At 43.3% G+C, this 23898-nt stretch overlaps 1 protein-coding gene and 1 long non-coding RNA gene across 2 annotated transcripts; one reads left to right on the top strand and one right to left on the bottom strand.

Annotated features, from left to right (window-relative positions):
• The first annotated feature begins 217 nt into the window (after positions 1-217).
• LOC6587844 (3-hydroxy-3-methylglutaryl-coenzyme A reductase) lies at positions 218-23836 on the top strand. Its single transcript, XM_002013661.2, has 6 exons — positions 218-892; positions 19835-20307; positions 20592-20679; positions 20746-21321; positions 21397-23001; positions 23065-23836. The coding sequence occupies exons 2-6, from the start codon at positions 19893-19895 to the stop codon at positions 23135-23137; spliced, it is 2757 nt and encodes a 918-aa protein (XP_002013697.1). The 5' UTR covers positions 218-892; positions 19835-19892; the 3' UTR covers positions 23138-23836.
• LOC113564962 lies at positions 12559-19526 on the bottom strand. The gene is made up of 3 exons (XR_003408398.1): positions 19361-19526; positions 17900-18045; positions 12559-12896 (listed from the first exon to the last, which is right to left on the bottom strand). It is a non-coding gene; the product is annotated as an uncharacterized LOC113564962 (long non-coding RNA).
• Positions 23837-23898: the final 62 nt, after the last annotated feature.

Below are 23898 nucleotides of genomic sequence, written 5' to 3'. Positions count from 1 at the left end.
TGTGCACGGAATTCCTTGAATCTAAATTAAAATGTCCCTCAGAAAAATCGAAATATTTATCGCACTAAGCTAACGATATTTTTTGTAGCACCCCTGTGAGTCGTTGCGATACGTACCGATATAATTACTTAGTCTTTAACATCTCTAGCACATATGTTTTTTGTGGACTCTAAAATGATAACACATTCGATTTTCGTTCGCGGCAGCCAATGCACTTGTCCCTTCCCGAGATAGTTATAATTGTGGGCCAAAAGAAAATAACGCAGCAGATAGTTCAAGTGCAGCCAGCAACACAGTTGGTCAATCAAAGTCAGTGCTAATCGCGACCCCCCGCCACCCCCGCTCTCTCTTTGGTCTATTCCGAGCAGAAGAAATACGTACGCGTCGCAGCAACAACAAAGAGCCCGTGACCGCCGCGGCGTAACAATTTTTTATATAAACAAAATAGAAATCGAAATCACATTTGCACACACCTGTGAACCAGCAAAAGCCAACGAAAGTGCCACAATTGGTCGAGTTATATAAATGTAAACCGTAAATTACCAATATCGAACCCCAATTATGTTGATTTGTGTGCGAAAAGTGCACAAGATAAGCAGAACTACTACTCGTACTCGTACTACTCGTGCCATTAACGTAGTTCTATTCTGAGAATCGAATCCGACAACGCGTGCACAGAAGAGTAGCCAAAAAATAGATACAACAATAAACTAGTTGTTGCCAACCGGGAGTACGCTCTTCCGCCTCTTCCAACCAGTCTCTTGGGCCCAGCGAGCGGACCATCCTCCCAACTTCATTTGCATTTCCTTTGTGGATTACGGCGGCGTGTGTGCGCGTGTCACCCCCCGTTCACGGCCTAGTCCCTGAGAGCAGACGTCATCCAGAAAGCAAGGTTAGTTCTATTTTCACCATATCTTTCCCATATAGAGCGAGTGGGTCTTATAGTATATGCAGGCACTCCAACCAGAATAAAGCCACAAACCAGCCTCCCTGCCCTTCGACTTTTTCTCTTGTCTGATTGGCAATTATAATTGTAATTTCCCCATTGGGGGGAAACGGAACTTTGGCCTCCGCCGCTGCAGAGGAGCCACTATTTGGTTAGTTATGCAATTGGGTTGGAATACTGTTTCCACACACACAATCTTATCAATGTCTGGCGAAGAGGCGGCGGCCGCGGCGGCTACGTCTATCACAAGTTCTGGCCCATGCATCAGGGGAATGGAACATATGTTGAACAACTTTCTCCGGCCCCTCTCTTCTGGGCATTACTTCCCTCCAATCAATGTGCATTTCCTCAAACCATAATCCCACTTGAGGAGGCACTTGAGTTCTTCTATTACGGAACTGAATGAGTGGGCGCCGCCGCCTCTCTGCCTCGGGCCTCTCTGGTGTGGTGCCATGTCCATGTCCAGAGGCGGCATCCTGTTGCGTTGTCAACTTTTCTCATTTCCTTCTGCCTGCCTGCTGCTGTCGATGCTGTTGGTAGAAAGTCACTTGATTTCCTTGGCCTCTTCCCCGTTTCCCTAGTTTCCAGTTGCCAGTTCCCAGTTGCCAGTTGCCAGTAGTATGCCAAAATGAAATGTGCGACATCTGGCTGAGACAGAGACGAGGACGATGGCGGCGGCGATGACGAGGACAGGCACTGACACGCACAGAAAACTGGCTGAACGGCCTGAGCCGATATTACAGTTACATATGGATGTGAAGAGCGGCAATTTCAAAAATCCAAAATAAATTCCGAACAAAACATTGGCGGATGACGACGGTGCCGCATCTGGCTATAAAAAGCAAAAGTGAAAAAATGCCACACAGTCCCCGACGGCCACAGCAACAACAACAACAACAACAAGTAAAACAAGAAAGGATATTCGAGAGTCGATGCTAAGATACCCTTACTGATCCATTACTGATACTGATCTGTTGTTTACGTATGTATGTATCTTATTACGAGACCAAACATCTGCTCAAAATCGTAATGCTCGTTGTCTGCCCAGGGTATATGGCAGCGGACTCTGTCAAGTGCATTGGCGCTTCCTACTTTTTGTTGTTGTTGCTGCTGGTGTGTTTCTGGTGTTTCGTTTCTGTCGTTTTGGTTTCATTTCGTGTGGCAAGCCAACTAGAAATATTATTCAATTACAAGCCAATCCAGTTGTCTTACCCCGCGGGGGGGCGTCGGTCTCCCCAATTCGTTCGTTATTGTAAATTGCGAAAGAGTTTTTTCTTTTTTCTTTCGTTTTATTTTTGATGTATAAAAGCCAACGGCAGGAAAGAGATGGCTGCAACAGGCTGATCGACTTCGGGCTTGGCTGTGCTGCTGCTCTCTCTCTCGCACCATTTGCATTGGATCCAAATATTCGACTTCGAGTTCGAATTCCATTGGCGGCGATTTCATAATTCCCCTGCTCTCCATCCGCTGCTGCCCGCTCCGACCCGACTCCTATTTTGTTGTTTTCTTTTCTTTTTCTTTTTTCGAATTTTGTTTTTTAAACAAATTTATTTTCCAGCGCGCTTCTGCTTTTGGCTTTTTTTATTGCTTTTGTGGCCACCAGCAAGAGCTTGGGCAACAGCAACAGCAACAATAGGCAGACAACCGACAACAAAAAAAAGAGTGGCTTAAATGTTGGTAACTTTCTCCGCCACCTGCGGGCCGTCGCCGCCGCCGCCGCCGAAACTTACGCGCGTTTTCAACCGCGCACGCAGGCGCCTCTCTAGCTGTTGCCAAGTTGTGTCTCTCTTTTGCTCCTCTTTCTCTTTCGTGTGCCTTGGCTTCGGCGAAAGGTATATTAATTAGATGGTACGGTGGTGCCGCTCTCCAACCACAAGCATAGCACCTTGGTATCAATATACCCCTCGGGCCGTGTCCATATCCCTCTCTGTCTCTTTTCCTGTTATGCTTCAGCCTCTCCCTTTTACTCTTCAGCCAAGTCATGTACGGATCTGCATCGGTGTGCGTGTGTGTTTGATTGCGCGATTAGCAAAAACGCGCGCGCGCAGCTTTACCGCCGCATGCAAAACGCGTGCGCGATTTCCAAGCTGCTGCTGCTGCTGCAATTTCATCATCAAAAACCAAAAAAAAAGAAGCATAATTGTTGTTATTTTCAACCAAATTGCGCTGTCAAATTGTTCAGCGATGAGTCGGCACATGGGTGGAAGTGTGGTATTTCATAGAAAACCCCCAAGGGAGGGTCTTGAGGGGGGAGCACTCATGCCGCAATCGACTTGATTCAAACACAATGCGGAGGTGGATCACCTTCAGGCCCGCCTCACAAAGGGCCCTAACGCATTGCATTGAGGTGCTTCCGCTGGTGAAGGCCCCTACGCCTGACTTGACCATTAAAATGGGCCAAATCAATTTGATTCGAAACCAGCGGTACCAGCTTCACTTTAGATTCACTTTGTAATGCAAATATGTATGCTCTAAACAAATGCAAACACACACTCACACAGACACACACACAGACACTTCTGGGCCATAAACATATCAATGTTTATGGTTATGGGACCCGCATCTGTCCCGTCCCCCCACCGTCAGCAAACGTTTTGCATAACTCCTCGATGTTTTGGTATTGTTGTTGTAAAATGAGGTCAACACCAAACTTGAGGCCAAAAGAAGACAGCGGAAAAGTGGCAGTAGGCAGAAGGCAGCATTCAGTAGGAAGATACCATCGAAGAAGTAGAAAAACCTGTCAATATTTTCATGTTCAGGGTTCAAATAATACATAAAAAAAAAACGAACCGCTGCAATTGCAGTTGATTTTCGGTTTTTCGCCTTTCTTGGCCTCTCAACCCCAGTCCAGTCTCGGTCTCAGTCTCAGTCCCAGTAAAACCCGATTCGGTACGCGGGCACGTAAAACCCGACCGAGCAGGCAATTGGCACTCAAAAATCGTAGTTGACCGCCTTGAATGCTGATGACTCTTAATGGCTAGCCAGCAAGCAGCAGCAGCAGACTGCAACGACGCAACAGTGCCTGTCCAACAGACCTCTACCCCACTCTGAAAAGAAACAAAAAATCCAATGCGTAACTAAAGAAAAAATCCATTAAATCTGTCTGTGGAAAGAGGAACTGTGTATGCTCTTAGGTATTCTTTGATTAGAGTTACTTTTAATCAAAGACGCATACAATGGAATCCATTAAGATGTGATCAGATCTGTAATACATTGATTAATATATGTATATAGCAGAACTGATTGATAGTCCATATTATGCATGATAAAGCTATTTGGAATCACTTCGTTGTCTAGCTTATGGATGTCAAAAGATAATTATAGTAAAGTATACAAGAGATTCCTATAAATGTATCCTAAAATCCATCAAGAAAGCCGTTTAGCTCTAAGAGGGGAAGAGGAAAGAGGGTGAAAAATGGGAAGCCTTACTTTCTATATACCTACTTAGAATAAAGCAGTTCCTCGGTCCAGCTCCGATCTAAAAGATATTTCTGGGTTTATGTATACTCGACATAAAGAGGGGGCTCCCACTGGACGCTCAAGCGAAAAGTACTAAAGAGAATGCCCGAGAGTGCAAAAACAAAACCTCAACTTACAAGCCCATCCAGCCGTTGGACTGATCATCAAATTTAAAAGCGCACCCACAGCTCTTTTAAATGATATTAAATATAGAGGGTTCCTTAGATAAAAGCTATAATTTGGACACCTATTGTCTTCTCTCAAACTGGGAGAACAGATGGTTCTGCCGGGATAGTGGATAACCCTTTTTCGATGCCCAAACCCCTGACCGAAATCAGGATACCCCTCTCTTTGGAGGGCATACAGAAATGCGTTCGCCTTTGGGTCTCGTATTGGTTTATGGCATAATCAAGTTGCAGCAGCGCCAAGTTCGGGGCGGATGCATGCGCATGTGGCAGCCAGGTTGTCTATGTCACATGGCTGTTGCATTTGTTGTTATTTATGTGGCGTGGTTTTTTCTTGTTTTTTGTTGTTTTTTTTTTTTTTTTTTGTTATTGCTGCCACCCATGGCTGATGTTGTTGGCCAAGTTGTATATTTACGCTAGTCAAACAAACGACAACAGAGACGACGACGATGCAGTCGAGAGGCGGTAAATATTTAACGAATGCAGAAGCCAGTGCTAGTGCCAGGGTACGGTCTCCCACATGCATAATTTTATTATCCAAAGAGGAGACTCTTCTCTTCTCTGGCGCGGGTTCTATGCTCGACGCGATGTTTGTTTGCCCAACTCTCAGCAGCTATCCGATAGATATCCGAAAGGTCTCGCAAATATTGCACAAACCAGACGGCAGTCTGCTGTTTAATCTACACTCGTTTCGTTGTTTGTTATTGGAAGTCTCAAAGACAGCCTCAAAGCCACACAGTTTGCCGCGAAGGAATGGAATCGATGGACAAAGACCCATTTCGATTCGACCCTCACACTGGCTATATAATCAAACTTCAAAGTCAGACTGGCACATTTTTTTATTTGCAGCGATACGAGAAGTGCCACAAATATTTGTGCAATTTATTTCAGCGACTTTGATTTAATTAATTTTTTCCCAAGGAATGAGAAATGGGCGAGAGGAAGAGCACCAGACACGACACGACACGACACGACAACGGATATAGCCCACAGATAGGGCTCAAATTACATCAAATCGGGAGAGAGGTCATAATTAAGCGGATAACTCGATTACAAATGGTTCATCATTTAGCAGGGAAACATGTGTATTCCCTATTTGCGAAGAGGGGTCTCTTTGAAAGTAATTTGAATTCGGATTCGTGGATTAAGAATTATACAAGTTATACAACAATTTCCATATTTAGTTCTGGATTTCTTATCATAGCATGGATTAAAGTCTAGCTATCCATCTATCTACCATTTGAATCCTATTTAGGATCTATTTATATGTATATTCCTACCGCTTTGGGGATCTAATTATTCCTTGAATGAAACGTTTAAGGCTCCCTTTTCAACATTAAAATACTAATCCACTCTCTCAGTGGATCACCTTTTAGATTTCTGTACAAAATGGTCAAGGATAAGAAAACAACTCTTTAAAGATAAAAAACTCTCAGCATTTCTTGAGCATATTAAACCTGAAAACATGAATTTAATTTTTAGAAATATGTAAAATAAACGAATTTATTTAACAGCAGCTATTAAACAGGAGAGTTGAAAGGTTATAGGTTATAGGTTTTTAAGTTAGTATTTTATAAGCTAACTCTTATCTTTTTTTGCTATAAATATGAGTACCTACTGCTATCTGTGTCACGTGACGTGCGGCAGTGCCAATCGCTTACTGCCTAACAAGCTGCGGCTCTTGGTGTTGCTAGATCAAAGTCCTAATGTATCATTTATTAAAGTTTTTGGATCGAATCATCGAACAGCTTAATGCTGATAAAGATAAATGTATTTGATGGGGATGGAAATTGACACGTTCTGTCCATAAAACGTCATTCGTACTATTCAACGAATATTATATATATTTAAGAGGTATTTTAAATATAGAATGCGCCGCTTGGGGATCGCTTTCTTTACTTTATGCTCTTCTAATCAGAATTTACTTGAAACTCCTTTTTCTAAGTAATCCATCCCCCTTTACCTCGTATATTCTACCACTAAAATATATCCTACAATTTTCATCTATCTATATTTTAAGATCTACAAGATACTCTATAAGATTCCCCATCTCCCGATTCTCATGCTACCTCACTTTAGATGCAAAGATCTATTTCCATTTCCTGGAAATGCTCTCGATTCACCAAGGAGATCTCTTTATATACATATTGATCTCACTTATTGTAGATCCCCACATGACTCAGTTTTCAACCAAAAGCATGTAATATTTATTCGCACACTTATAGAAAAATTACGAAATCTATGAGAAATTTACGATTTGTTTATGGCAACGCAGTGTTTTGTGTACACGATTTTTAGACTTCTGACTAAAGTTCACTCAAAACAACCTTCGGGGCGAGGGGAAAAAGACATCGTGAGAGGGATTAACATTCGTGATAAAGTTGATAAGTTTTCAGGCAACCCGCATGGAAAGCCAGAACACACACCCCCTCGCAGGCGAGTCTCAAATTCAGTTTAGGCCAGGATATGAGGGTAGAGGAGGCTCCTTCCCTTCTGTCCTTCTGTCCGTGTAACCGTGTAATATGACTGGTGATTGAAAATTGAAATTGCATCCGGCAAACACACACACACACATCAGAGAACCGAACCGGTGAACGATAAAAAATCCTTCTTTCCTTCATGTCTGAGAGTGTGTGTGTGTGTGTGTTTTTTTTTATACAAATTTTGCAACATCCCAAACCATACTTTCCGCCAGTTTATGAGCGTTTTAGCCGGCAGATGACAGCCCCCATATGATGATAATGCTGATGCTGATTCCCCCTTTCTGATTATGATGGGCCTCTAATGATGATGTGTGTGCATTCGCATGGGAGTGCCTGCCTGTCTGCCTGTCTGCCTGCTTTGATTAGAATTGCCGTGCTTAGTTGTTCGACTAACCGAGCATGAAGGCAGCTTTACTTAGCAGCGACACAGAAACGGATGATGGCTCCCCATCGCATGCTGGCCAATCCCCAAGGCATCTTCCATGCGTCTCTTTGCACACGGAAAAAAAAAGCCTTGGCCAAAAACCATCGGCACTGGCGGCGGGCCATTTCAATTATGGTTGATTTAATAGTGGCTTTGATTGCTTAATTTGTTAACAAAGGTTGGTCCTCTACGAGTTTAGTCAGCATTCATGTTAATGGCCAATTAACCGCTGACTGCACGGCGGCTATGGGGAATACACCAATTAGCTGCGACCGCCTGACGCCACCTCTGGCTCTACCGCCTCTCTGTCTGGACTGTCTTGGTCTCTACCCTGGTGTCTAAATAATATTTTATAATGTATGCAATGAATTCAGATACAACCGCAACACAATGCACGTGCCGGAACCAGCTAACAACAAAATTTCATTAACAAAAAAGAAGCGAATGCGAAACGAAAACCGAAGATGGGATGCTCTTGCTTTGAGTTGCCCCCTTTGCGAAAATTGAGTCGAAAAATGTTCCTAGTCATGCACACGACATGTATAGTGCTTTGGATTTTTCGCTGGTGCATCGGAGTGCCATTAGTGGGTGCAGGTTGGGATCTACAGTGAAACTGTGACTGAAATCACAAAAGACATTCTACAACAGATGTCACCAGAAGTTAAAAACATATAAAAACAATTGCCACAGGAAGTCCACAATTATCAGACAATTAAATTACATTTACATAAAAAAACTTCCCTATTTAATGTGCTATAATTAATGTTTATTTTAAAGGAAGTACTTGTAGTACTTTCAAGTAGTTTTTGTACTTGTTTCGAGGGATTTAATGCCAAATATAGGAATATTTTAAAGTAATCCTCTGTATTACTCTCTTGCCCATTAAATTTCTATTTCCACAGATAATCTTCTATCTGAAATTGAACATTTAATGGCCCTGCGTAGAGAGTTTCTCCATCGCATACTCTACTTAAGACCTAACTCATGATACCCCGAAAAAAAAAACTTTCTATTTCATTGCGTTTGGGTTCCGGTTTTTGGTCTTCATCTTCGACTTTGGATGTCAGCGCGGCGATCTTTTGGTCAAAAGTGAATCAATGAATACGATCGTGGAGTATTTGGGTCAATGTCAGGCACTCGCTTGGATGGCGGATGACGATGAGATGATGATGATATTGCGATGCTGGAGCACCTGATTAACATATGAGATGTGTACACACTTGATGGCCGAAAGACCAGAGAGACAGACCGAGGAGGGTGCCTTAGATCTGCCCTCATCCCTGGGCTGCTGCAAACTTTGATTCGGTTTTAATTTCAAGTCCCTTTAGAGGGTAAAACTTTTTGGCAAAGAAAAAGCAACGAAAAAGGCCTGTGAAAAAGCCTTTTGATGTGCCAGCCAGCCAGCCAGCCAGCAGTCTGTTGTGGGCTTAACTTTTGCTTCAAAACTGAACGAATTTCTTGGCTCTGAGACTCTGAGACTCTGCGGCTCTCCCGCCCCCCTCTGTGACTGCATACAAATTAGCAGCAGGCATGGCATTCGCATTTTTGGTAGAAAGTAAAACTGTTTTTGTTGCCGTTTTCTGTGCGTCGTCTCTTCTTTTTTTTTTCTCTTTTTTTTTATATTAATTTATTTGATTGTGTGGCCCACACGACGACAACTTTTACTTTTTGTTTGTGGATCCAAACTTGTAAATTACAAAAAAAAAAAAAAAAAAAAAAATACTGCTGCCAAAATTGTTTCAAATTTGTTTCTTTCTCCGGTGGCTAGGGAAAATCTTGTTAGCCTCCTTATCCGCTTAATGCCGGGCATTAATCTCTATGGCAAGTGTTTTGCGACTTGACTTTGCTCTTAGCCAAAAAGCCTGTTGGGGGGATGGATGGCCAGATAAGAAATTGGTTGGAAAAACGCAACTGACAGCAGATAAAAGACACATCGAACTTCGATCTAGATTAATTCAAACGAATTTCAATAAAACTATATCTGGCTTTGACCCTGTTTCCCTCATATCTAATCGGATGCCGAGAATCGGGGCCACTTTCTATGTGGACGCACAATTAGCCATCAATCCTGTCAAGTCTCATCACTCTTCCGGCGACGCTTGCAACATCAGAGCGTGGTGTGCCCTCAATCCCACGGCAGTTGCAATTACCCCGTTTAGGCCACCGTTTGGCCTGACTTCTCTCTCTCTCTCTCTCTCTGTGTCTCGGATGAGTCATGGACGTGTACACCCATGGGATCGTAATCGTAATCAAGTCTTCCTCAAAGCATAAAACAGAAAAGAGGTAGAACAAGTAGAGGCAAAAGAGTTATGAGTCATGAATCATGGTAGGATCAAGGTCTAGCCGAACAGCAGGGGAAAACTACTTTATTAAGGAAAGAATATCATGCATTAAGTTGCAAGAAAGAAGCCTCCGTTGGCAAGTCTGTGGCAGTCGGATCCAACCGGTTGTCATGGAGATCCCCGGAGCTGTCCGCTTTTTCCCTTCCCCTCCCCCAAAAACTGTGCTGCAAAAAGTGCTGTGAGAAGAATCTCTAAATGTTTCAATGACAAAAATTTATATGCCCTTCGAGACCTGGTCTGAATTATCATCAGGAAAATCGATAAACTATTGCTGATAGCCGGCTAGATAGTGGTATCAGTCGAAGAGCCGTGGCAGTATCTGTGCCACAATATGCAGAATATAATAATCAACAATCTCATCCAGCAGATAGACTACAAAAACAAACTAATAGCCATATGACATTAGACTTTGCTGCGAAGGGAGAGTGATATCATGAGAGACAATACATAAAATTTGCCCTCATACTCTTCTCCCGACTACACTATGCAACAAAATTGACATTTTTTTCTGCTGTAAGCCAAACCGAGTTTTTTTTTTATAAATTTAGAGCTTTAAAAAACAAATTTTTTGTATATATTTTTACAGTTTTTTTTGCAGAGGCAGTCCTTTTTTTCATATAACTTAAGAATCTTACATCTGGTTTTATTGAACTTTTCAATTCTAAAAAGCTGATAAGTGCAGCTATAAATCGGACCCAAACACTTTGTAGCTTAAGCTTACCGTCTGGAAAATATAAATCAAAAAACTAAAAAATATATATATTTACAATAAAAGAGCTCGTGGGAAAGCTGTAATAGCGTAGGAAAAAGCTAAAATATTGGCATATCGAGACAGCAACCTTATAACCAGGCAGATAGCCAGTCTGTTCTGTCTCATTTCTTGAGAGATCCATCAAATTATGAAAATAATTTGAAAGCTCTTAACAGAAAAGCACTCAGGCCTTGGGATCGATCACCTTTGGGAGTAAAAGCTAGTATAGCAATAGCAATATATTTCGTGTAAGATGAATACCATTCTCTTCAAAGAGCTACTCCATTTCCAACATCTTTGAGACATTACAGTGGAGTTTTCAGCAAGACAATGCCCCAATCCATAGAAGTGGATTGAAGATCAAAATGTTGCATTAATGGAGTGTCCACCTTACTCTCCTGATGTAAATATAATAGAGAACGTATGTATGAATCCAGAGCACAATTTGAACATTTTGAATCATGCCATCAAAAACGCCTGGAGCAAAGTATCCTTGGACCATTTGAAGTCCTTGAATGATTCAATGTCAAATCAAATTTGCGAAGTCATTTCCAATAAATTCCAAACACCCATTAATAAACAGACTTTTTAATATCATAAAAATACAATCTGATTTGTCATTTGTATTAATTTTAGGCACTTGAGGCTATGCCATTGATCCAATGTGAAATTTTTTAAGGTTCACAAACAAAACGAAATATTTGAAAAAATAACCGTTTGATTTAGAAACGTTTTTTTTTTATTAAAGAATGGAATCTTGAATATTAAAAAAAAAAAATTGTTTAACCCATTCATATCTTGATTTTTAAAATAAAATTTCCTATAGGAACATATACACTCTTATATGAATATCCCTTATTTGTATATCTCTCCCGCTCCGACTTGATGCTTTTTCCGTAAGACTATCTCTGTTTTAGCAAAAAATCAGGCTGTCAAAAGGCTATAAAGCATATCTACTATGTTCTTTTTTCAGCCTTTTTATTTTTCCCTAATATTTTTATATGATATGTAGTGGAATACGAAAGTTAAGATCGTATTGCTTGCATTAAAACATCAGCGTAGTGGGTGAATATTAAATAAAATACAGTACCTTATGGATTTGATTTATTATAATAAATCAAATTATTTAGAATAGTTAGGCAGAAAGCAGTATAAGAATAGTTTTAATAGTTTCCCAGTGACTCTCTGCCTTTTAAAGAAATAGTTTCATAGCTTTCAGTTCGAATAACCTCGCTTCTTGCATAAAGCATAACCATCCCACCCTTCATTGTTTTATAGCTGTCAACGAAAAAGTATAATGGACACTACAGTTTTAATAGTTTCATGGCAACCAGCCTACATAGCCTGGGTTTCATAGCAGCCAGCTTAAATAATCACACAGCAGCGAGCTTTTGAAGGCCTCACAATAGGGACCTTTGCTAGAATCCGTTTTAGAACGTTTTTCCTGCTCCAGATCATTTTTGGATCAACTTTAAAATTCTTTTAAAAAAATTGAGACTAATGAAAAATATGACAATGATATGCAATACACTTAGCAGAACAGCAGCAAAATCTCCACGAAATGATAAATATATACTAAAAGAAAACCATGAATAAATAAGCATTTTCAAGCTACAGAAACACATAGCCTAAAACGTTACGAAAACTTGTAAATTCCCTTCAAAACACCACATAATAAAGTGCATTATAATGTTTTACTGATGGAACCCATCAAGAATGACACGAAAAACCATTGCCCTTTGCTGTGTTGTCGCCTTCTAGAACATGCGATTTTTCAGAGTTCCTTGGAAAACCTCAAGACTCACGTAATGTATTATTAGAAATAAGACACGAAAATACTTACGGATAAACAGGAACCAGCGGCAGCAGCAGCAGCAGCAGCGCACCCTCTTTGTATTTCCGTCTGTCTAGTATATAAAAATAACAAAATGTAATTATTTATTGAACATACACATAAATATTTCGGGAGGAAAACAGCCAAGTGTCCCCCTTACATAAGCGATGTCTAATAAGGTAATCCATAAAATGCTGTCGCCGGAGAAGGAGGAGGAGGATGCCAGAGGTCCCCAAAAATATTAATTTGATAAATTAATGCACGCACACGCCGGGGTCCTCAGGAAGGGATCTGCTCCTGTATCCTCTTTTTTGGGGCACAGATACACTGTGTATCTTTGGCACACATTTTATGGCACATTTATCAAATGTTTGTTGATTGTTTTTCGCCATTCCTCGCCATACCTGAGACCCAAACAAATCGTTGCACATTTGTTACGATTCTTAGTTTATTGGAATCGAATTCGCTGCAGCTGAAAAATTTATATTAAACAAGCAAGCAAAGGCAATTAAATTTTAAATACTAGACGAAAGGCATATAAACAATAAACAGGCGAATGGCGATCAACCGTACGCCATGATGGGATGCTCTCGCGCTCTCCCTGTGTGGGGAAAGTACTATACATAGGAGTATATACCCTAGATACATACGTACAGGCACGAGAAACTAATGTAAATCAAAGTCCAAAGCCATGGCCACGATTCCATATAACGAATCAATCGATACGTGAGCCGAAAATTCAATAACAAACAGCCATAAATTAGAGGCGTTAATTGCAATAATTTTAGCATTTAATTTAATTTATTCTCCCGATGCGCAACAGAAATATATTTTTTTTGGATTCCAGCAAAAGAAAATTCTAGTCTAGTCCGGGGGGAGATCTTTTGATTAAACAGAATGGAAACAAGAATTTAACACAGAAGTATATATCGGGAATACTTTTTAGATAAATGAGGATATCAGCGAAGCTCCAAGTCGATCATCAATGAGCCTTGTATTTTGTTTTTGCATTCGCGAAAATTCTCTTTGAAGCCGCGCGTCATTTGCGGCCAAGGAAGTGCTCGGCGTTTGTTTAAACAGAAACCAAACAAGAGATGAACACAGAAAGATATTTTGGGATACTTTTCGGTTACCACTTTCCATCTGCGAGGAAGTCTTCTTCCGTAACATTTAAGGAGTCATTTGGATGACACGATCTTGATTTGTTTTGCATTATCTTTTAGCATCGCATCGCTAAGTGATTTTTGGTGGCAAAAACAATATAGAATTATGTGGAAAATTCCCATCGGGTGGAGAGGCCATAAATAAGGCGCGCGTTCAGCGCCAAAGATTCCAGGAAACCCCCAACCGAATACGTTCCGCTATTCCACCCACACCCACAGCCCCAAAGACAGAGTGAAACTGTCTGACGGGTCTGACGCATCCCATGATCTGGCTCCCCCTCCGATTCTCGGTAGCTTGGCAATTGCCCGCCGCGTACTCTATGGGCATATTAATTGCCATCCATCCTCTGGGTTATTCCAAGAGGCAGGGCAGGGCAGGGCAGGGCAGGGCCATTGTCTGTTTCAATTTGGGTAAATGCAAATGCTGAACGCGTTCAGCTTGATATTTTCGCAGAATTAATATTTAAGGCGATCCACGATCCAACTCTGGACATGGCAATCGGGTATTCAATTGTATCACTTTGGGGGTAAATGCAGCACAGTGCCGAACAGTGTTCCAATTATTCATAATTTCGTCATGAATATAGGGCCAATGTTTACAAGACACTCTTGTGGCCAGATAAATAAATATTCATAACAATGACACAAGTATTTTATATCTTTAAATGAATCTTTGAATGCTCTTCGATTTTGAAAGTTCTACCCTTTCTTATGGGTATTTAAATTGGGGTCTATCTAGAGCCTCCCTCCCAAATCGTATAAGCGAAAAGTTCAAGGGAGAATGCAAAAACAAAATACATGTGGTGTGCAGGACGAGGGTTTTTACGATAGGGTCTAGAAGTACCCACACTCAGGGGAAAATGGCATTATAAATGTAGGTCTAATTATGCCCAACATTAAACTTTTAGGGTTATATGCCATAACTATAACTCCCTCTGCCATACCTTATCCCCCGGACTATCCCTAATAATATCCCTAAGCATGTAATATTTATAATCACCTAAATTTAACTTCTCCTCTTGCCTCCTTTTGTAACTACATAAGTACCATTATATAATATATATATTATATATAATTGGTTTTTAAATACAAAAATTGTGAAATTAAATAGAATTTACTTTGATTTATGTTTAAAAAAATTATTAAAAAGTATTATATATAAATATAAAATACTTAAAATTAAATATATTTGTGGGAAATATATTCACTTGAAATATACCATTTCAGGACTTTTTTCTCTGGGTGTATCTTTAATAGATATATCTATTCGTACAATAGATGTACTTGAGTATCCCAATCTCTGTCTCTCTTTCGATCACCCCGGCATAGCCCCTGTACTGCATATGTACATATATTCCCCGACCATTTCAATAGTTATTCCTCCTCTAAAATCGCAATAACCCTGTCAACCCCACAGCGGCGGCAGCAGTGGCGGCGGCCATAAGGTTGAGGTCGTCGGCAACATCCGTTCTGGCGAGAGTGCTTTCAAATGTAAACAAATGTAAAAAAAAAGTATGCAAAACAATGCAGAAACAGCACCCCTCACAGAACGTTTGTTGCCAAATAGTGGAAAAGGTCTTGCCGCCCGCCGTCCTTGCCCCACCAGCAGCGTCCAATCGTTCGAGAGACATCCTCCAGAACTGTTTTTCTGCTATTTTTTTTCCAGTTCTTCCATCCACACGGAGGCTATATTTAAACATTTCGCCATTCAGCAGCCATTCAGATTTTACCAGGCGCCCCCGTTAATTGTTTTTCTAGAGATGTGGCTATAGCTGGTGCAAAGACCGAAACGAAACCGACCAAAAATAAACAATTTGAATAAAAATGAAAAATTTTCGTATAATTTGTTCTATAGTTCGGTGTTCTCCACCGGATTTGGCCAGACCCATTTACATTTCACACTCGTTCGTGCACTTTTCTTCCATTTACATAGAAGCCCAACGTCATCATTGGCTGTGGATTTGGATGTGGATGTAGACACACTTTCAAATGTTGTCATTTTGCCGTACTTCACACCCAGCTTGATGGACTTTTAATGGCAACAATTTGTGGTTTTTGTTTTGCCTTCGAACTAAGTTATATTGCAAATTTAGTAGCGGGTTCAAAACAATTATATTCAATAATGTTTCTATGGGAATTAGGCAGGCAGGAAATTGAAGAAAATTGGACAGGAAAAGAATCTAGAATCGATCACAGAAAGATCACAGACAGAGAGGTCAATACACCCGGCACTTATAGGGCTTCGTCGAAAGACGTCGATTCGTTGTACAATTTTCTCATAAACGAAAGGACTTCGCACAAGAACATAAAACAAAAGATCCAACTCGATTTTACGATGAAATATACAATGTATTAGATAAATTATCACTGATGCCGATAGTTTATCGTTCAGATAGTTTTTAAAATCGTTGCACTAGATAAATTATCACTCATATCGCTAATTTATCGATCAGATACTTTTTTAAATCTTTTAAAAATACGCTACTACTCGGAATCTATCTGGTTGAAAATAAATCCTTCTTTTTATCTTTCTCTTTACCTTTTTACCCTTTAAGTAAACAGTAAAGCACCACATCTCCCTCTCTATTCAGATCTAGCTCTCTCCCAGTGAGACTTGTACTAAAACAAGACTTGTACATAAAGTTTTTCATAGAGATATGGTCATAGATGTCTATATAGCAATTGAATACCGGGTAACTTACTGTCGAGGCAACTCCAACGTTCCCACTGGTATTTTTGAACTGTATTGAAAATTGATTGAACCTACATCATCGGCGAATATGACTGGGAGAATGATAATGGAACTGAGGCTGGATGATGAGGCCTCGCAGCAAAGTACATATTTCGTTTAAACACCTTCCTATAAAGAGATGAGACTCTTTCTTAAGTAATCATCGGCCATACTGGATTCTTTTGTTCTTCAGTAGATACCTGGTCTTTGGTCAAACGAATGAAATATAGTACATCTTTGTTCTGTGAGGGTCTTCAGTAATATTTACTTATAACTTTTGGGGGATCTTCTTCTAAAGTGTAAACCAAGCCTCAAATCAGTGACTGAAATACCCAAGTCCCAAAATATGACAAACAGCTGACGATATTTGCTCATTTGATGACCATTTTGGTGTACGTGCTTTTTCGCAAGTTTTTGTTTTTGTATGTAAGTGAAAAGTATTTGGAGCCATTCTAGGAATCCGACCGAACCCCAACCGAAAATAGATTTTCAGAATAGACAGCGAAATCAGTGAGATCCAAGGATGAATCTCGCATTTCGTATTCTATTCGGACACCGAGTGGTATGCCACGCACATTCATTTACATGATCTTGATCTACTCTTTCAGCCCTGGCCTTTGTTCAGTGCACCCCGGCACGGCCCGGTACGGCTGCTGCTACTGCTGCTGGTTTTTTTTCGCCATAAAAAGCTTTACCAAAAAATAACATCAACAATCGCCAGCCAGGCTCTCATAAGCGGTGCCTTTTATTTCAGCCACAGATAGAGAGAGAGAAAAAACCAAATTTCTGTTGCTGTTTCAGTTTTTGTTTGGAATATTAAAATCCAATTTGTTTATGCCTCGCCAGTTTTTACGATGACCGACCCCACAGTTCCAGGCCCTGCCGGCTGCCCCTTGAGGGTGCAAGATCTATGTCTATAACTATAAAAAAAAAAGAGTATACTTGGGAAAGTTTTGGGGCTAAAGCTATAACATTTTTGAAGTGAGAATTCCCCAAACGGGTAATTGCTTTTTCCATCTAATGAAAGTTCTAGTTGTGCTGTGCTGTGCACTTGGGGAACGAATGCAGGGTCCAGCCAAATAATGATGTTAAGTTTAATGAAGCCATGTCTTAGGTTAAATTCCTTTGGAATGGTCTTTGGAATTTAAAGTTCTGACTTATTCTAATTGGATTTTGTACGCGTATTTGTCAGGGTTTGGATTAATATTTGTTGGAGTTTCATTTCATTGAGCCACGGAATTTTCATAAGAGTTCCCTGGGTGCTCCTTGGGCTCTTAAAAGGCTACCAAGGCTTCACTTCTTCCCCTTCTTCGGCGCCCAGACATTTCCCTCTCACTCACCAACGGCAAGGACCCACGTTTGAAGTCTGCTTCTATCTCTCTTCTAGCTCCTACTATCCTCTCTCAAGTCTTTCTTAGAACTACAGCATGGGTGGATCTCAATCCACCAATAAACACAAAACAACCCTTATTAGAAAAACCCGAATCGATCAGCGATGCGCCTACGAAGCCCTTGATGTTGTTATTGAATTCGTGGGACCGAGTCTCGTGTCGAAAAGAATACCGGTGACAAGGCACTTACCTAAAGAAAAGAGAAGAGTATACACTAGAGGCCTACATGTATCCACATTCATAAAATCCCTGCTTTCGATCACTACAAATCATTCCTTCAATCATATTCGTATTGCCCCGAATCTCGGTGGATAAAAATCAGCAAATTTTCAGTCTCTGAAAGGAAAGAACTCGTATTATTCATAAAATTAAAGAACTGGTTTAGCCCCCACAGAGAATAAATAGTTTGGAGTTGTTTAAAAACAAATACCCTTACATATCGAATCGAATTACCACTGAATCTCCATTCTATCGTTCTCTAGTGGGTTCTGTTTTTAAGAGTCTCTCTCTTAAGCACTCCAAGTACTCCAAAGGCATGCCTCTTTGGTCTCTTGAGTGCTGATATTGTTTATGGCCTAAAAGGCTTCGGATTACACAATCTAAAGTCAAAGCCGAAGCCGAAGCCGAGCCGTAGCCAAAAGCCAAAGCCATTGCCTGCTACTCGTAAATCCCATAGCACTCTGGAAGCCAAGCCCCATGGCATCTGCCAAAGTGGCATTCATTTGATTTATTTTCCATTTTTTGTGTGTGTATTTCTCCGCCTGAAAACATTGTTTATGGCTGCAAGATAGGCACCTCACACCCAGATACCACATACTCGTGCATATGTGGGATATGCGCCGGCGCACAGAGAGATCCCACAGAGATCTGGACAGACTTTGAATATTTATGGGGCATTGCCTAACGGCGGCAGGCCCGCCTGGAAGGACAATTGTGTATGCGGGGCACGTGGTGGTCGAGAGCGATCGTTAAGCCACGCCAACTGATGGCTTAATTGGAACCAGAGCGGAGCGGAGCGGCGGCATGCGGAACTCGGTCTGGGCCTCGGTCTGGGCTTAAGCCATCAATCATGGATTCCCCTTAACACCTGACTGTAATGGGATAAACTGGCGTAGAGAGGCATTCCACATCGTCAAGGACGACCGACGCTGAAATCCGCTTAGTGTAATAACAAGTTTTGTACCCTTTCTTATAGAGAAGGCACTTAAATGTCTTACAGAAGGTCCCAAAAACAGATAAGGAAATGTTTCCGCAATTAAATCCTGTCTTGATTTACGGAGAAAAGGCTAGATATCACATACAACTGTTCCCATTGCTGTGTGATTTATTCTTCAGCTAACAAGATTCCACGACTTGGGCTTGAAACCGAGAATGCAAAAACAAAATACACGTCGCGCTGGGATCTTTAGGATATCGCCATATGCATTGTCTTTTTGCCCATTTCTAGGGAAGCTCTACTTTGCCTGTTCTAAAGATCTATCTTGTATCTCTCCTCCAGTATTGAAGGCTGTTCGAAGAGGATTTGTTGTTTGAATTATAGAACTAAAATTCCGGAAACTTAACTTAATATTTTATGTAAAATTATTTGCTTTGAAATTATGGGTATGTGTATTGTAAACTTCTTAAAAAAAATAAAAAAACCTATACGTACTGTGACAATTTGATGATAAAATGGAAACCTTCGGGTTAGGGTATCTCGCAAATGGAGCCTCGTTCTTGCTGGTTTCGTTGCAAGCCGCTTAGAGGTCGTAATTATCGCCTGAGCTTCAGCTTCAGCTTCAGTTTCAGCCTCAGCCTCCACCTCAGCCTCAGTCTGTGCCTGGGCCTGGGTCCTGTGCCTCATTTTGTGTGTGTGTGCCTGTGCCTGGGGTGCCTTTGAATGTGTCAACAGTTAAATCGATACGTTTCAGTTGTTTCAGTTAATTCCTTTGCCCTGTCCTGGGCTCCCCAGTTGCCCTTGTTGTTGCTGCCAACAAAAGTTGACTGGCCTCCTCCTCCTCCTGGCTCGTGGAGCGTCCTTGGGGCCTGTCGGCTATAGAACATATTGTAGTTAAATAATGTGGAAAAACTCGATACTGACAGGCGGATTTCCCTCCGTTTTTTTCTCTCATATTTTATTCAACAGCCTGCCAAGATTGGCCAGATCTGGACCCGATTTGGATAGAGCTACTGCTTGCCCCGCAATGATTGGACGTCTGTTTCGCGCTCATGGGGAGTTCTGTGCCTCGCATCCCTGGGAGGTGATTGTCGCCCTGCTGACCATCACGGCCTGCATGCTGACGGTGGACAAGAACAACACCCTGGACACGAGCAGTGGCCTGGGCACAGCCACGGCCACCGCCACCGGTGCGGCTGCGGCGGCAGCTGCTGCCGGCGCTGCCCCGGGCACAGCCATACCCATGGACATGCCGGCCTCCGCTTCGGCCACCTCGAGCCGGCACAGGCCGTGCCATGGCTGGAGTCAGTCCTGCGATGGTCTCGAGGCGGAGTACAATGCCGCGGACGTCATCCTGATGACTGTCTTGCGGTGTACGGCTGTGCTTTACTGCTACTATCAGTTCTGCAGCCTCAACCGCATGGGATCCAAATATGTGTTAGGTGAGTACCACAGAGAAAAAAGATTACATCACATCCCGCATCTTGGGATGGGTTCCGCTCGGTTCCGCTTGGGGCTGGCACGTGTGTTGACCAAAGCGATTAGAATGCTGTGCCGCGCCCACCAAAAAAAGAAAACTATTTCGGCGGCCCCCAAAAATGTTTGGCCAATGTTTTAGAGGGGCGCAGGCGGGGCTACCTGGCATTTCTCACGTGCCCTCTAAACGATTCGACCTCCGTTTCGGACACCGACTGTATTTTCTGTGTGTTTGGGTTCCCTTTTACAGGCATTGCTGGTCTCTTCACGTTCTTCTCCAGCTTCATCTTTACGACGGCCATCATCAAGTTTCTGGGCAGCGATATATCCGATCTGAAGTGAGTAAAACCAAGCAAACAATCCCCTCGGATGGTGTCTTAAACCCTTTTATCTCTGCCCTTCAGGGATGCTCTGTTCTTCCTGCTGCTGGTCATTGATCTGTCCAACTCTGGGCGCCTGGCCCAGCTGGCGCTGTCCGGCAACAACCAGGCCGAGGTCACACAGAACATAGCCCGGGGACTGGAGCTGCTCGGGCCGGCCATCACGCTGGACACCATTGTGGAGGTCCTGCTGGTGGGCGTCGGCACGCTTTCGGGCGTACAGCGGCTGGAGGTGCTCTGCATGTTTGCCGTGCTCTCGGTGCTGGTCAACTATGTGGTCTTCATGACCTTCTATCCGGCCTGCCTGTCGCTGATCTATGATCTGTCACGTACGGGCGTGGACATGTCCGTAGTCCGGGAGAAGGCCAAGGGTTCGCTGCTGCTGAAATCCCTCACCGAAGAAGAGCAGAAGGCCAATCCAGTGCTGCAGAGGGTCAAGCTGATCATGACCACGGGCCTGATGATCGTACACATCTACAGTCGCGTGGTCTTCTCCAGCAGCGACTACGATGCGGTGGACAAGACGCTCTCGCCTACGCTCAATCTGAATGTGAGCAATAACCGCACGGAGTCCGGGGAGATTACCGACATAATCATCAAGTAAGTCTAGCACTTTTACAGACCCATTTCCAGCCAGATATCTGATGATTCCCCTCTCCCCTCCTCCTGCGCTAGGTGGCTGACCATGAGTGCCGATCACATAGTCATTTCCATTGTTCTGATCGCTTTGGTGATCAAATTCATTTGCTTCGACAATCGCGACCCATTGCCGGATCAGCTGCGTCCGGCCAGCACAGTGGAGACCCAAACGACGCCCATGGAGGAGCCGAAGAGCGAGGCGGCAACTCCTCTGCCCGTGCGCGCGCCCCTTTTCACCATCGAAGAGCAGAGCTCGGCGAATGCGTCCACCCAAACAGAGCTGCTGCCCCAGATGCGACAGCGACTGGCGTCGCAGGTCAGCCACAGGCCAGTGCGTCCTGTGCAGGAGTGCCTGGACATATTGAACTCCACCGAAGAGGGTAATGGCCCCAGCGCCTTGAGCGACGATGAGATCATTGCCATGGTCCAGGCTGGAGGTCAGGCCGCTGTCCACTGCCCGCTGTACAAGATCGAATCGGTGCTGGATGACCTGGAGCGGGGAGTGCGCATCCGTCGGAGGATAATAGCGGGCCGGGCCAAGCTGGCCACTGAGCGGCTGGATATGCTGCCGTACCAGCACTTTGACTACCGCAGGGTCTTGAACGCCTGCTGCGAGAATGTCCTCGGATATGTGCCCATACCCGTGGGCTATGCGGGTCCTTTGATCCTCGATGGCGAGAGCTACTACGTGCCCATGGCTACCACAGAAGGGGCCCTGGTGGCCTCCACCAACCGCGGCTGCAAGGCTCTGTCCGTGACTGGGGTGCGCTCTGTGGTCGAGGACGTGGGCATGACCCGTGCGCCGTGTGTGCGCTTCCCCAGCGTGGCCCGAGCGTCGGAGGCCAAGCTGTGGATCGAGGAGGAAACCAATTATAAGCTGATCAAGCTGGAATTCGATTCGACGTCCCGGTTTGGCCGCCTCAAGGACTGCCACATTGCCATGGATGGGCCCCAGCTGTACATCCGCTTTGTGGCCCTCACTGGCGATGCCATGGGCATGAACATGGTCTCCAAGGGGGCGGAAATGGCGCTCCGTCGCATCAAGCGACAGTTCCCGGACATGCAGATCATCTCGCTGAGCGGCAACTTTTGCTGCGACAAGAAACCCGCGGCCATCAACTGGATCAAGGGCAGGGGCAAGCGAGTGGTCACCGAGTGCACCATTTCGGCGGCCACCCTCCGGTCCGTGCTGAAGACGGACGCCAAAACCCTGGTGGAGTGCAACAAACTGAAGAACATGGGCGGCAGTGCGATGGCCGGCAGCATTGGTGGCAACAATGCGCATGCCGCCAATATGGTAACCGCCGTCTTCTTGGCCACCGGCCAGGATCCCGCCCAGAATGTGACCTCCAGCAACTGCTCCACGGCAATGGAGTGTTGGGTGGAGAACAACGAGGATCTGTACATGACCTGCACCATGCCGTCGCTCGAGGTGGGCACTGTGGGCGGGGGCACTGGGCTGCCAGGACAAAGTGCCTGCCTGGAGATGCTCGGCGTGCGCGGGGCACATCCCACGCATCCCGGGGACAATGCCAAGAAGCTGGCCCAGATCGTCTGCGCCACTGTGATGGCCGGGGAACTGAGTCTGATGGCCGCTTTGGTCAACAGCGATCTAGTCAAGAGTCACATGAGGCATAATCGGTAATAAAATATGACATATAATTGACGTTGCCCCTTTTCTAAACTGTGTGCGTTCCGTTGCAGATCCTCCATAGCCGTGAGCAGCGCCAACAATCCTCTGAACGTGACCGTTTCCAGCTGCAGCACAATCAGCTAAGATTGGGTTCAGGACGGGCGACACGCCTCCTACTCTCCTTGTACATTTCTCTCTAGGTGTTATTACAAACAAAATATGGTTAAATGTTTCCGCGTACGATGATGGCCAGGTCAAGCAGCAGCAGCAGGGAAGGAAGCCTTCTAGAGTCCGCTCGCCGTGCGCACTCTTCATTGTTATAGCCTACTATATCTATATCTACTTCCATTTAGATTGTATAATCATCATAACGATAATAATATTTTTCTACCTATTATAAATGAAAGAAAAACCGGCGCAGCCATGAAAACCAAAGACAATATAAATAATAAGATGCACAACGACAGAGAAGAACAATCACCTTTGTATGCCATGAAGTTTTTTGCTAAAATAGAGTCTGGCTCTTAGACCAGGCTCAGGCGAGCCTTATATGGGGCGTTATGCATCTTACTATTCATATTGTCTCTGGCAAGAGGCTCCGCCGAGATCGGATCGTACACCAGACAATGCGATGTCTTGTAAGAAAGAAAAAAAAGAAGAGTATTCCTTAAGCGAAAAAGTAGTACATAGGGTTTTTGAATAGTGGACTAAATCAAAAAACGAACCTTTAATTAGCGCGATTTATGAATGTTTTCTTCTCTACTCTCTTTTTTCGGTTTTAACACATTTTTATAAACGAAAAAAATCGTAAATCGTAATGGATAGAATGTCTTTTGTAGACGCAGCTTCACTTCATTTATTTTACTTTTACGTTTTATTAATAATAATTATTAATAAATTATTAT

The sequence above is a fragment of the Drosophila persimilis genome, unplaced genomic scaffold, assembly GCF_003286085.1.
Source record: "Drosophila persimilis strain 14011-0111.01,24,50 unplaced genomic scaffold, DperRS2 tig00000000-arrow-pilon, whole genome shotgun sequence".
NCBI lineage: Eukaryota > Metazoa > Arthropoda > Insecta > Diptera > Drosophilidae > Drosophila > Drosophila persimilis.
This window is presented reverse-complemented; position numbering and strand designations above follow the sequence as displayed.

What these genes read in the sequence shown, in the direction of transcription:
- LOC6587844 (XM_002013661.2), top strand. Translation starts at nt 19,893, where the DNA reads ATGATTGGACGTCTGTTTCGCGCTCATGGGGAGTTCTGTGCCTCGCAT. An exon ending in GGGATCCAAATATGTGTTAG is followed by an intron (nt 20,308 to 20,591) that starts GTGAGTACCACA and finishes TCCCTTTTACAG; the next exon opens with GCATTGCTGGTCTCTTCACG. An exon ending in ATTACCGACATAATCATCAA is followed by an intron (nt 21,322 to 21,396) that starts GTAAGTCTAGCA and finishes CTCCTGCGCTAG; the next exon opens with GTGGCTGACCATGAGTGCCG.